We start from the raw sequence: 14,383 nt of genomic DNA, 5'->3' as shown, positions 1-14,383 counted from the left end.
AGAAAGATTCTAGCTTTTCTCTAGCTAAGGAGTGCAAAAATATAAACAAATTCTCTCTGCTTGTCATTGTAAGGTATTAAAATAGAGCAGAAGAAAGAAAATTAATTTTTCGTTTTTGTTGCTTTAAACAGCTGCTTCAATTATGCTCTGTGACCTGCCCTGCCTTTCAGCTCAGCTGCTGGCTCTGGCAGTAGGCATTGTGACATCAGAACTTGACTGTAATAACTTATAACAGTCAAGTTCTGATGTCTTAACCCCTTCCCTGCTCATGACGGAACCGTTCCGTCATGAGCCACGGTTGCCGTGTGCTCATGACGGAACGGTTCCGTCATGACAATCCTGTCGGCGGCCGCTCCGCCTGCGCGGCGCTGTTTCCCCGCCTGTGCGGGGCGACAACGCAAATGGGCGGAGTCATGACGGAACCGTTCCGTCATGAGCACAGCTCAACTGTGGCTCATGACGGAGCGGCTCCGTCATGAGCACAGGCCCGCCGCGCTGCCCCCCTGCCCCCCCCAGCGCTGCAGCGGAATGTCCGCAGCAGCGAAGGGGTTAACAATCGGTGACTGAGTGCATCACTAGTCGCCGATTAAAAAGAAATTAGAGATGTGCGTTTATACAGGGATTACAGAATCGCAGTACTCTGTAGTCACGGTACTCAGTGAAAATAGTACTTTAAGAATAGAAATGAAAAGTTTGCCATAAAAAACTTTAAAAAGTGTCATTCTTTAGTACAGATATTGCTAACATTGTGTTGTGTTGTGCAAATGGGAAAGTGGGGACTAGTGCTACAAGAGCAAATGGGTTTAAAGAGCAAAAGTGTGAGACGGGCAATGTGCAAAAAATCTTTCTAAAAATGTAAATGCCTGTGACAGACAGGAGGGCAGAAAAAATAAAGTAGTCAGGGACAAACCTAGCTCAATTTGTGCTGAGGCTGGCATGGGAATTGAAACTTCTTTTTCATCGTCTGGTTTTGTCCCAGAATAAAGGGGAGTAAGAAAAAGGCAGAAAATGGAGAAAGTGAAAGATAGGAAAACAGGTGAGAGGGAGGTGATTCAAAAATAACCTGTAAGAGTGAGACACAGAAGGGTCAGGTGGCTGAATAAAGAGGAATGAGGCGGAATCAAAACTAAGCTGTTTTTTTCTGCAACACTGGTATTCAGCAGCAATTTTTCTGGGCTCCTAAGAAATACATGGGGCCCCAGCACTTATATGTTTGCAAAACTGAAGCAAAGACATTTCATGTTTATGTACATGATGCATACTTTATGCTGATGAAGTCTTTACTTACTAGTACACCATAGAAAAGGTTGCTTTTCAAAACTGAAAAAATGACAGAAAATAGTTACTCCAAATTTGGAGGGAAAAAAAGTCAGAACTTTACTCAGAAAGCTTGCTTGTACAGAAATATCATCAATTGCGTCATTTAATATGTCATGAGTGCTGTAATATGTAAGATTGTAAGCATTGTCTGATGAGTGCACGAGTTATAGTTTGTTCACTAAACTATAACGGTAGAATTTCAGTGTTTTTTCATTTTGTAAATGTTAATGTTTATCTTATTTCAACACCTATCTATAACCTCAATTTAACCCCTTCCCTGCGGGGGTAATTCCCCCACGGTGCAGGGGGGGGGGGCGTCACCGCTGTGCTCGTGATGAGCTCAGCTCGCCATGACTCACAGTGGAGCTGTGCTCATGACGAGCTGAGCTCGTCACGACCCCGCCCACTGATTAATTCTCCCATTCTCCCACACAGGCGGGGAATTTATTGCGCGTGGGCGGGCCGCGGACGTAATGATGAGCTCAGCTCGTCATGAGCACAGCTCCACTGTGACTCATGACGAGCTGAGCTCGTCATAAGCATGGAAATGGTTAACTCTTGGTTATATATACATATACTTTACACAGTGGCAGTCAGCACTGTTGTCATTATAGTTAAGTCAGAGTTTCCATAGAAAGAGTTTTTTTGTTTTTGTCTAACTTTGGTGCAGTTACACTAATCTGCACCAAACATTTTTAAAAAAGTTAATTCGCTTCACCTCCTTAATGTAATGTTTCACGCTGATCTGCAAACGGAGGACAAGAAGAAGGGAGTGTCCCAAAAGTGTTATTTACCATGTTAATTCCGATTGAAAGCTTTCCTCTCTAAAAACAGGAAAAAATGGCTGAACAGAATAACACTTGGCAAAACATTAGAATGTTCTCAGAAAGCATGCTTTTGGTAATTTGATATAAAAACGTTTCGCTGTTTTAAAGAAATTACCATTTAGGGAGAGGCTTGGGCTGGGCATGAAGGAAGGTAAAAAGGAATAGCTATAGGGACTATTGGTGTCAAGATATGCTTATTAGCCAATTTACAGGGGACAAGTTAATCCTGATAGACTGGCCACAACAAGAATAATATGTTGTGGCAGTCACCACAGGTCCATGCGTCCAAGAAATGAATACAAAAATATAAGGAGCCATGCGGCGGAGTCTAAAAGGGACCCTCATTCGAGTGGCCGGCCACAACATGCGCCACATATTGTGGCAGCCATCACAAGCAGATATTACAGGACCCAAAGTCATGACCCACATTGAAATGCATTGTAGTGTAAAGCTGTTTTTGAGGACCACAAAAAGAAACACATATGAAGAGTGATAACAGATTTTAGTCAAAATATAAATCATTTGTTGTTGATGGTCTATTCATTTTAGGAATTCTGCTGAGTTCTCGGATTATTTTACTTATTGAAAAATGGTGACCGTTGATATAGTTGTTTGTTCAAATTAATGCTTTGCAGCAATGAAAATGTGTACTCAAGCTAATCTAAGGCAAACTAGATCATAGACTTCATTACATTTGTGACATTTCATTTTAACAGATGGGTATTTTAATGTCTCACTAGAATAAAACTTAAAATGTGTCCCACAGAGAAAGGCTAAAACTTTCACAGACTGTTCTAAATTCAAAATTAAACCTAGCTGCCCCAGGGAGAATCACATATTATGTAACTTTGTCTTTCAATGTGTAGACTATTGTTCGTGAAAAGCTCAATGCAGAAGAATTATGAGAATAATGTTGAATGTATTCAGTTTCTCTTTTGCTTTATTCTGATTGGTTTAGAACATGTGAACCATATACTATTGTAGAAAATGTATGAATACCTTTGTTTCGAACCCTATTAAAGAGTATGATTTCTTGATGTGGTGCTGCACCCCTTTCCACTTTCTTTAGAAGGCAAAGCTATGCTGCAATTTCCCCCAATCTTAGACCCTGTATTTTGGTGATAAGAACTTTACTAATTTCTTGACTGATTCTGTACTTTATCTGAGCATTGGACTCTGATTTATTAACTAATTGAGTTTTACTATTTTGAATTAACTTCTGTATGCCTAAAATCCTTAAATGCAAATTGCCATCTTTGACTTCTGAAAGTTGAGACGAGTCCAGCAGAGAGCACCAAAGTCTGTCTATGGAATACACCATTCCATATCAATCATGGCACGCTTTGGGGCAAAATAGCATGTGTTTTGCGCGCCATTACCTCTGCTGAGATTTGATGAGCCATGTTTGAGAGAAAACTGCTTTCTCTCATAATTTGCTCATAAAGGTTCTCGAAGGTGCTGCAGAAGCAAAAATGAGAGCACATGTTCTATAGTATATTCCTGAGCCATGTGAGAATAAAGTCTGATATTATGAATAAAACATGTACTTCCAACAACCACATCATGTCATTTGATTCCCCAATGTTCTACTGCAGCTTTCCACAGTAATCCAATGAATAATTAGGGTGCTCGCATGAAAAAAGAGTGGCACACCTGAACACCATCTTGAGGGAATTAAAACTGTAAAACTTAAAGCATTTCATTTAGAAATTAGCAAAAAGGGGGGGGTTCATTTTGTCATAGAAATTGTGGTTAGCGCTCTAGAATGCTAAAATGAGGACACACTTTCTATGAGTAACAGAGTTCTAATGAGCAACTAGAGTGCTAGCATTCAATATTTGTGGCAAAAGCGTGGCACACCTAAACACCATCTTGATGGAATCATAACTGTAAAACTGACCACATTTCCTACAGAGGAAACTGCAGTAAAGGAGCAAAAATTAGGATTATTTTTGTCATAAAGATTCTGGTTCGTGCTATAGAACAGTGGTTAATAACCTGTGGTCCGGGGACCTCTGGGGGTCCACCAAGCCTTCTCAGGGGGTCTGTGATTGCTTAGAAAATTTAACAATATTAACAAATTAAGAAATTGTACATAAATAAAGAAGCAAAATGTAAAGTTGGAGGCCTAAAATTAAGTTAGTATCCCCAGATTGATTTGTGAGAGCAGTGCAAGTGCATCATACAAGATATAGTATGGATGATGAGTGACGTCAATTGAATTTAGAAAGGCTTCAACCTTCCCATTAAAAGTAACATTTTGATTTTTTTGATTTGTTTGTGAATTATATTTTGCGTATTTGTTAGATGAATGCTTGTTTCTGTATTTTGTGTGTATTATTTTGTGTTTCAAATGATCTAAAACGCATAGGGCAGGGCCCCCAACTTCCAATAGTGACTTAATGGTGGTCTGGGTTCCAATAATAATTTAGTGGGGGTTCCCAGGTTCCAGTAGTGATTAATTGGAGGTCCACAGAAGTCAAAAGGTTTTGAACCATTGCTCTAGAAAGCTAAAATGAAGACACATTTTCTATACGTTTTCAAATATCTTCCTCATCAATTCTATAAAACATTCTAAAATGCAGAGAGAAAAATGTACTCCCAGCACCAGCAGGAGTCAGTCAGTTAAGTCTCCAGTGATCAACTGCAGTTTCACCACAGAGTTCTAATGAACAACTAGAGCGCTAACATTCTTGATTTACGACAAACGTGTTGCACACTTGAACACCCCCTTGATGCAATCAAAGCTGGAAAAATTAAAAGGAATTTACTACATATGATACTGGTATGTTTTTATCATAGCAATTATGGTTGGCCCTCTAGAAAATTAAAATGAGGACCTATTTCCTTTGAGTTCTCGCATACTTTCCTCACCATATCAAAAAAGCAGTCTGACATGCACTGCTTAATTTGAGCTGGTACTTACTTTTTCTCAACAAACTATGACCAAGAGCATGGGAGAGAAAAGCACAAACGGGGGAGAGGAAGGGAAAAACAGAAGAACAGTGGCAAAGGGAGAAAACAGGGATGAAGAACCTGCAACAGTGCGATAAAGGAGGATAAAAAAAGGCATGAGGTGAAATCAAGACTAAGCAGCCTTCGTATTCAGCACCCCCAATATTCTCACCATAATGTGCGGCCTTCTAAGCAAAACTTTACCACCGCTTTTATTGTTTTACAAGGACTGCAGACATGCAGAGAGAAACATGTACTGGTGCAGCTTGTAAGCTATCTCCCTAGTTGGGCTGGGTCAAATTTAAATTATGCTAGTGTAATTTGTGTAACTTCAGGCATTTTGCATTATGCTTGTTTTGTAAAATTCTCTAAATTTCACCATGACGCCATGTTGCAGGAATACGCACCGTTATCACGAGCGTGGATGAATAACGCAAACAGCCACAACATGAGGGGCTGTTGTTCATGCCATCTGTGTTTGTAGTACTATTTTTTACTGCAAAATGCGCCTTCATATCAAAAAGTGATACAAAAGTGCATTTAGCGCTAAAATATAGTGCTAAATGACGGTTTTGCATAATTGCATAATTACATAAAATTATCACGAAATTTCACGTAAATACGGAAAATCAAATTACCCGTATTTCGCACACTCCTACTCCCTATTAATCAACTGCAGCGTCACCACAGAATTTTAATTAACAACTAGAGCGCTAACATTTTGTATTCACTACAAAACTGAAAGCTGGTTTGTTGGAATATGAGCTGTTGAAATTAAATCCTTTCTTGAGGAGCAGGCTGAATTTGATCATAATTTGAGACGATAATGCAGGCATGGAAGGTATTTGTGTAGGAACAAAATACAGCTAAAGAGAGAAACATCTGCATAAGTACAGCATCCCTTTTCCACATCTGCTTACTCAGCCTTCCCCTCATTTCAGTTGCTTAAAAGCTCTCTAATTTTAAGTACACATTTTGGTACACAAATATATGTGAGGGCATAAGTCGTGCATGATAGGCCCAAGTTATAGTTAGATCACTAACCTATCACTGCCATATTTCAGTAGTTTGGGGTTTCTTTAACGTTGGCTCATGTCTTTTTCCATCACCTAACTATAGCATCACTCGAACCATTGTTTTTTTCAGTGAATATATATAGTTACCCTTACATGCATCCTTTTAATTTTTTTTATTAGATATTTAGGATTTGATATTTTTGCACATTTATGTTTTGCCCACAATATTCTTGCATGCAACCATTAGGAGGCAAATTAAGTAAAAAAGACACTATGTGCAGGAAGAGAAGGAAATTGAACTTTGTTGAGAATGCCAAGACTAAGCCAGGCACTTCATTGTATTATAAACAACTCTGTGTTCCATAGAGAAAAGTTAGTTTTAAATAGGATCGCACAGCACATCAACTACGTAAGGCATGTCATTCAGTCAGGCATGCAACATGTGCATGCTACCACAATTCTAGTTGTTTCCGCTTGTTTAGCAAGTCAACAGAGGCATGCATTGTAGGCCTCCAGTTCCATATTCTGACAGGGCTGGCGTGACCCCGGAAACAATCAACGTACGTTGCCATGACTGCATTAGCACAGAAACAGAAGCTGCAACTGGTGGCCTGGCAACCTGACCTTCCCCTTCAGTGCCCCACCGAATTCCTAGGAGACAGGACAAGCACTGCTATGTCTGAAGCTAATGACTGAATCATGAGTTCTGGGGAAGATACATTTTTAACAGCTTCCCTCTCCATACAGCTGCACTGCCCAGTGGCCAGGTGCCTGTGGCAAAGACCTTTGTTCAAAGTTGTCACACTTTTTAAACCCAGGGGCCCATACATAAAACATTTTTGAGGGCCAAGTGCTGTGGAACAGATAGTAGTGTTCCAGAGTCCTAATATATGCAAGTATAGAATCCAGAAAATCTGTGACCATGCAGATAAGGCACATTTGCTACACCCAGACTGCAAAAGAGTGTTTTTCTGGGTAAACCCCAGTAAGACCACCCCCCCCCCCCCCCACCTGAAAGTTGTAATGGTATGTATCAATGATTTTCAACTGCTATTGATATAGCAAACCATTGATCAGATACCAGTACCCACATTGGTGTAGTATCTGACTCACAAAGGAAAGGTATTCCTATAGGACAGCTTCTTCTTTGGAAACAGTCACTGCCTGTCTCAGGGGAGAGCACAGTGTAGCATTGGAGAATACTGCGTGCTCCACACTGATGTCATTCCTGGTAGGAAATATGTTTTTTCTTGAAAGCAGCACCTGTTCCTCTAAGGAACACGGTCTGCTTAATGCAGGTGCAAGAATGGAGGTCTGCCATCCCTTGTCCCTTTCTCCTACTGCCTTTACAGGCATTCCCAGGCAGCTGCATAATATCTCATGCCTTACTAATTTTCATGAAACGAGGTATTGCGAACTCTTGCAATTGCAAATTTAGCAATGCGACTCACTAGTTGATACATCAGTTGTATCGCGAAATGAATAGGACACTTTACCCCGCACACTTTTACTCTGCGTGCCATTACCCGCAGTTTTTACACTGAAAAACCTTTTACAACGCAGGGATTTACACCAAAAACTATTACAAAGCATTCCCCATTACAACACAATTTACTGTTCTAACTCCACCGTGGCGTTACTTTGGGGGAATGCCTTGTAATAGTATGCGGTGTAAAGCCCTGAGTTGTAAAACATTTTGTGGTGTAAAAACTGTGGGGTAATAGCACTGCGGGGTAACGCATGCGGGGTAAAGGATGTTTTCCTCGCGAAATGCATGGCAGGTCATAAGAAGTCAGTCTCCAATTTGTACCCACTATTTTAAACCTGCCCAATGATGCACCTGGCAGCCGCAGCCCGTACGGGTAGGAGTGGTGGGGCCTGGTGGGGGGATTTTGACAGATGATGAGGAAAAATGATTTTTTTATTTAATTTTCCTTTGTCATCGTTTGTCAAAATCCCTCCATACCCTATCCTACTGCCCTACCGCTCTTACCTGCCAGGGCTGCCACTAGCACCTGGACGAAGCTTGCCTTGTTGTTTGCTTCCGAACCCATGGAGAACAGATGTAACCTGCAATAAGCCTATAGAAAGGTAGGCGGGCATAAATAAAGCAAAAGATAAGAGGGTATTTTTAGTAGTAAACTTACATTGTAAGCCTCCCAGTATCCAGGCTCATAATCGCTATGCACCATGCTTATAGTTTTTTCTCAAATATGTTTTAGTGAAGGTCCGTCAAGAATAGGGTCAAAAAATTATATGACTGCTAACACTGGATGAGCTGGTTGAGGAGTTCACAATGGAATGAAAGTAATACTTGTGGTGGTGATATATGAAGGACAAGATAGTTATGCTTCTCTTTGGTGCATTTTTGTACTCTCTCCCACCACTATCATCCAGACAATGAAAGGGCCTGCTGCAGCCAGGGCCCGAGTTCCTGCAAATACTTTACAATGCGGAAAGCCAAAGCGGTCAACAAGGAAAAAACTCAAAAGTCAAGTCTCTTCTAAAATCTGGGTGTTCCGTGTCGGTCCACCACAGACAAATTCATTCCTCATTTTCAGGATATCCACTGATAATTTTAAGTGATTTAGATTCATTGTAGGAAAATGAATTCTAAGCAGATTACCCTAAAATAGCAGAAAGTGTATTTGTAAATGGCTCGTTCACTCCTTGGGGAACTTTGATATTGAATAACTGATGTATATTCTTACCTAGCTAATTGATACTCATTCTATAATGCTTGGGAGAATAAAGGTTGAAAGGAATTGACTATATTTGCACCTGTGACACAGAGTTCTGGAGCTGATCCATTAGGCCATCAGCCGCCATCATCGATGTAGCATGATCTGCCCCTCCTGGACTTCTCATGGACACTCCCGATATAAATAGCTGTGAACACAACTGCAGGAAGTGGAGAGGCAGTCAGTGTAGGAGTGGACCTTTGTTAGTTATACATCATTTGGGTTTTGCTTGCACTTAATGACCATGGTCGCGTCTTTGGTCTTTGGTTTTGGTGGGACACGGTTGTCTTTGGGGTATGTGATGTAGATATAAATGATGTGGACGTAATTTATGTTGTCTTTGTAAGTGTGTTGTAAGTGTGGAATGGGAGATAGATTGGTTCCTAATGCATGTACCTTAGGCACAAGGACATCTGCAGATAGCAGGTGTTCATCTCTATTTATGCATTGATTTTCATAAATTCTTTGGGGTTCAGAATAAAAATTATTGGTTTATTATCCTTTTTGAGATATTAATCTTTCAGAACAAGGCCAGAGCTTATTTCGTGAATGGCAGTTGCTTGCTGTGGGACTCTGATACACAATCTTTTCTGTGAAGTTTTCTAATGAAGTACAGTATGTTTTACCTGTGTCGGATCCCTCAACCAGAGACGACGACGATGAGGAAGAGGATGAAGAGGACACATTGCTGAGAGGCTTCTGATTGGTTGATAAGGAGATGGGGGATCGGTCAGGGCTTTTTAATCCAAGCTGTTCTGCAACCTCAGTGTGGTCTCCGGGGTGAATGTAATCGAACACACTGCTACCCGTTAACTCCACCTACAAAAAATGGGAAAGAGGTCTGAGTGTTACAAATATCTTCTTGTTTTGTGATTCCTCTCATGCAACATCATGCGTGAGTTTGTTGTCAAAGAGCCATGCTGCATGGTGTCCGTGTCTCATATCCCACATTCAACGTACTCCAGTGTTCCTCACAAATCTATGTGCCTCTCGTCTGGTCTTCTCTTGCCCTCTTTCCTCAAGAGCTGTTGTTTTTGGAATCAGTGGCAACTCCAATTAATTCAGGCTGGTCAACACTAATTTATGCCCTTTTGACTGTTTCACCCTCGAAACTTGTCTTGATTAATCGCCGACAAATCATTCTGCACATAAACCACTTCTTATCTCTGGTTCTGCATATCTTACTCCATTCATTCCACCCCCACTTCAACCATGGAGACCATCACACCCCTTGTCAAAGCACTCCCTTTCCCCTTGTTGGAGTAGGATCCAGTAGGTAGGCCTTGGAGTCTCAGAGACCCCTGTGAGAGAGTCAACTGCGTAAAGGGAGCCTCTCGCAATGGAGATGTGGGATTGATACCACTTCCCCTGGGATCTCAGCTAACCGGACCTTGGACGCGGCTTTTACTCGTCAACCGGTTTGTGCCCCCTCCACCCTCCCCCTCCTCTTCCCTGCTTAGTCTCTAACCCTCCCCTACCTCTTTCCCTCTTTCATTCTTTGTCCACTTTACTGCTCCTAGCCCCTCTCCCCTGAATCTCTCCCCTTGCCTGCTTTTTTTCCTTATGTATATGTCTTTATTTTTTTCTCAACATAACATGTATCTACGCCGCCTAGCCCCCTGTCCCGTGTGCCCTTTGTCTAAGCACTCCTTCTCCCCTTGTTGGGGAAAGATCCATTATTCATACTCTGGAGTCTCAGTTACCCCTCTGAGAGAGTCCACAGCGTCAAGGGAGCCACTCACAGTTGAGGTTATGGTATGTCCCCCCCTTGCCAAAGCACCGCCTCTCCCCTTGTTGGGGAAGGATCCAGTAGTTAGGCCTTGGAGTCTTAGAGACCCCTCTGAGAGAGTCCACTGCACCAAGGGAGCCTCACGCAATGGAGATGTGAGAATGATTTCATCTCCCCTGGGATCACAGCTTACTGGACTTTGGACGCAGCTTATACTCGTCCACCAGTTTGTGCCCCCATCACCCCCCTCCTCTTTCATGCTCTGTCTCTCACCCTCCCCCACGTCTTTCCCTCCTTCATTCTTTGTCTACTTCCCCTGCTCCTACCCCCTCTCTCCCGAATCTACCCCATGCCTGCTCTTTCTCTTACGTATATGTCCTTATTGTTTTTCTCGACCTAACATGTAATTATGTAACTATGCTCTGAAACTGTGTAACCTTGTAATGATATAACCTGCAACTATGGTCCGATACTCATGTAAAGCGCTCTGATATCCTCAGGTCAAGCCAGCGCTATATGAAACCTTTCAAATAAATAAATAAAAAATAAAACAAACTCCATACTCTATTCTCTCCTTCCCCAATATTTGAGATCAAATACAACCTACAGAAACTCATTCTGCCACCCCAGTATTCAAGACAAATCTCTAGTCACCAAACCAATTCTGCCACTTTCAACAATCTCCACCACTAGTCCATGACAGTCACTGCTAAAAATAAACTATTTCACATATTGCACCCCATTCATGACAAATCATCAGTCGTTGGAGCAACCCCACCCTTCACACCTACCTCAATGCAAGTCCTCAAGAACAATAACTACCCACCAGAACCCACTCAATGCTTGACATTCACATTCCCACTGATCCAGGAAGGTTATAGCGCCTGAAACAGTTTCATCCTGCAAATCCTTGGATGCTAACTAAAAATATCTACATGAATCCATGTTCCCATCCTCCTTATCCCCACCGATCACGCTGATATGTGCTTCAGTCAACCCATGCTAACCTGAATACCATCCACTCGACTGTTTTACACCAGTCAACCACTAAACTGAGCCCTCTCTAACCCATGCAGCACCTTCCCACCAGCACTGCTCCAAACCAATCATGACCAACCTTACCCTTTCTACCACAGACATCGCTATTGTTGTAGACCAATCACTGCTCACCTTATTCCACTGTACCCTGAACACTGCTCACTTACTGAAGATCCGTCACTGTTCAGTCTAACACATGCTAGCCTGTACACAACCCACCCCCACGGCTAACACACATACACAACACTGCTCAACCCATTTTACCCCACACATCGCTCGAGCCATGATCTCATAAAACAGTAAAAAGGTATGGTGGATCTGTGCTGCATAAAGCAATGATCTTCAAATGTTTTAATGCCATGCACCCTTGTGTAAAAACATTGTAGCATTAACCCCCCCACCTCAAAATGACAAACATATTTTTTCATGTTTGCTCCATAACATTTTAAATACTGCAAGAAAGCTGAAGAATTTCAGTGTTCTGGAGGGTACACCCATCAACAAAACAAAATAAAACAAGTATTATTCCATATGAGATCACTTGAAAGCGGGACATTTTAGTGCTTGATCAGAATTGAGGGGGTGAGGCATTGAGGATAATTTGGAGGCCCTCCACTGACCCTTACTCCCAGCAAGGACATAAGTGATAAACGACATTACATAGTGACTCACTGCCATTATGGTTTCTTTCACTATATCATACCACTGTTTTTAGCATAATGTTTTCCAACCTTAATCAATGACAGAGAAAGTGCTGCTCTGTGCCAGAGATGGCACCCCCTTAAAAGCCATCCATGCCCAAACATGCCAATAAACCAGCCGCGGCCTGTGCAGGTAAGGGTGGTGAGGTCCGTGGGGAAGGGGGGATTTCGACAGACGATGACGAGGGAAAATTAAATAATTAATTTTCCCTTTTCATCGTCCATTTAAATCCCCCCCACCTGACACCACCGCCTCACCGCTCTTACCTGCATGGGCCGCAGCTGCAATAGACCCAATTCAGGCAAGAGACTCACAATTTTGTAGCTAAAAATGGCTGTACTTTAGATTTGTCCTGCCTGAAATTGGCAGAAAAGAAGTCAATGGGGAAAATGCATCCCCCCATGTATTTTCCAAAATCTCCCACTATCCTGTTCTAAAAGGTTGGCATGTGTCACCGCCCCCACCCACATATACCGGTGGACTCGTCCACAGTTTGAATAGCACTCGGTCTCTCCGATGTAATAGGAAAGCATCTCCTCTGGTTTTCCTGCTCATTTCCCAGTGGCTCTGAGCTTCAGGCGGCAGGCTAGAGCACGCGAGCTGGATGGAGGGCCATCGCGAGCGCCCCACATAGCAATGACCAGCTCCTTATTACTATTCAGAGCCCACATGTCTCCCTGGTAGAGCTTCGCTGGCCTGAACGCTAAAGGTGAAGGTTTTCAGGTTACCAATCCTGCCTAATGATGGAGAAGAAAAAATCAATAAGTAATAATGCAAAGCGAGTTCTGGGGCTCTGGAGGATCCGGGAGTCTGGAGCAGCTTAGACACATTAACATGCACAATTTATCCTGCTGTTTCTTTGCCCCGAGCCTCAAAGCACTGGTTTACACAGGAAACATTTCCTCTGGCTGTTTTTATATACAATAAATGAAAAGAGGTAGGAAACCTTTACTTACCGTGTGTATCTTGGCGTGTTTGCTTCACATGCTAACACTCCCAATTCAGGTTAGAGATTCCTGATGTTTTAAGTAAAAACAAAAGACAGACTGAATCTTTGCTTCCTGTCCTTAAAACGTCCTCCACTTTGATGTGAGTTAATGTGGAAGTTAAATTACAGTTTTTTTTCCTAAGGCTCCTTCTTATCTCTTCCTTATTGTTGCAATCCGTGTGTTTGCTGAGACATAGGGGCATATGTATCAACATCACCATTTGCGATTCTCAAATAGCGATTTTTAAAGAATCGCTATTTGAGAATTGCAAAACGGGATGTATTTAAAAAATTGCAAACTTTTTGCGATTTCTTAAACTTCCTTAATTGCGATTAGCAAATTGCGAAATCGCAATTAAGGAATACCTGCCCATTCATTCCTATGGGCCAGGAGACCCATAGGAATGAATGGGAAGTAATTCTCAAATAGCGAATCGCAATTTGCTAATTGCAATTTGAGAATAATTTCAAAGGTGCAAGGGTGTCATGATGACACCCTGATGCACCCCTGAAATTAGCATGTGTGTGCATATGGCGCACATACATGCCCTAAGGGCATGTATGAGCGCCACGTGGCACTTTGTGAAATTCAAAAAAGTGCTTTTTGAAAGGAAATCGCAAATTACCACCAACTGGAAGTTGGTGGTAATTTGCGATTTCTTAAGGATAATTTGCACAACTTGGGTGCTTTTTACATATCATTTAAGAAATCGCAATTTGCGATTTCTTAAATGCTTACGCAAAATTAGGAAATCGCTAAATTAGCAATTCCTTAATTTTGCGATGGGATTTGCCTCCTACATCCCGATTACCGATGTTTTAATCGCAAACGCAGTTATTTTGCGAATCGCAGCGTTTGCGATCAAAAAATCGTTTGATACATATGCTCCCCAGTCTCGGGTGAGAGTGGGCAGAGGGCATTGAATGTCCTCTCCGCAGTTTCCATGAAAGGCACTATGGGGTTGTACGATACAACCATGAATGCCTAAACCACACATACCTAAACAATGTGGTCTGAACCACGACCACGTTTTACCATGCATGCCTTTACAGCAAATTTGCTAAAG

General features: G+C 42.0%; 1 protein-coding gene across 2 annotated transcripts in view; it reads right to left on the bottom strand.

The window, feature by feature from the left end:
* The window catches only part of NPAS1 (neuronal PAS domain protein 1), a 500,301-nt gene that overhangs the window by 99,473 nt on the left and 386,445 nt on the right, over window positions 1–14,383 (bottom strand). For both annotated transcript variants that reach the window (XM_085625659.1, XM_085625660.1), the window contains one exon: window positions 9,486–9,678. In XM_085625659.1, coding sequence (XP_085481785.1) covers window positions 9,486–9,678 — 193 coding nt within the window. The remainder of the gene's footprint in view (window positions 1–9,485; window positions 9,679–14,383) is intronic.

Source organism: Triturus cristatus, chromosome 9 (genome assembly GCF_964204655.1).
Source record: "Triturus cristatus chromosome 9, aTriCri1.1, whole genome shotgun sequence".
Lineage (NCBI taxonomy): Eukaryota > Metazoa > Chordata > Amphibia > Caudata > Salamandridae > Triturus > Triturus cristatus.
This window is presented reverse-complemented; position numbering and strand designations above follow the sequence as displayed.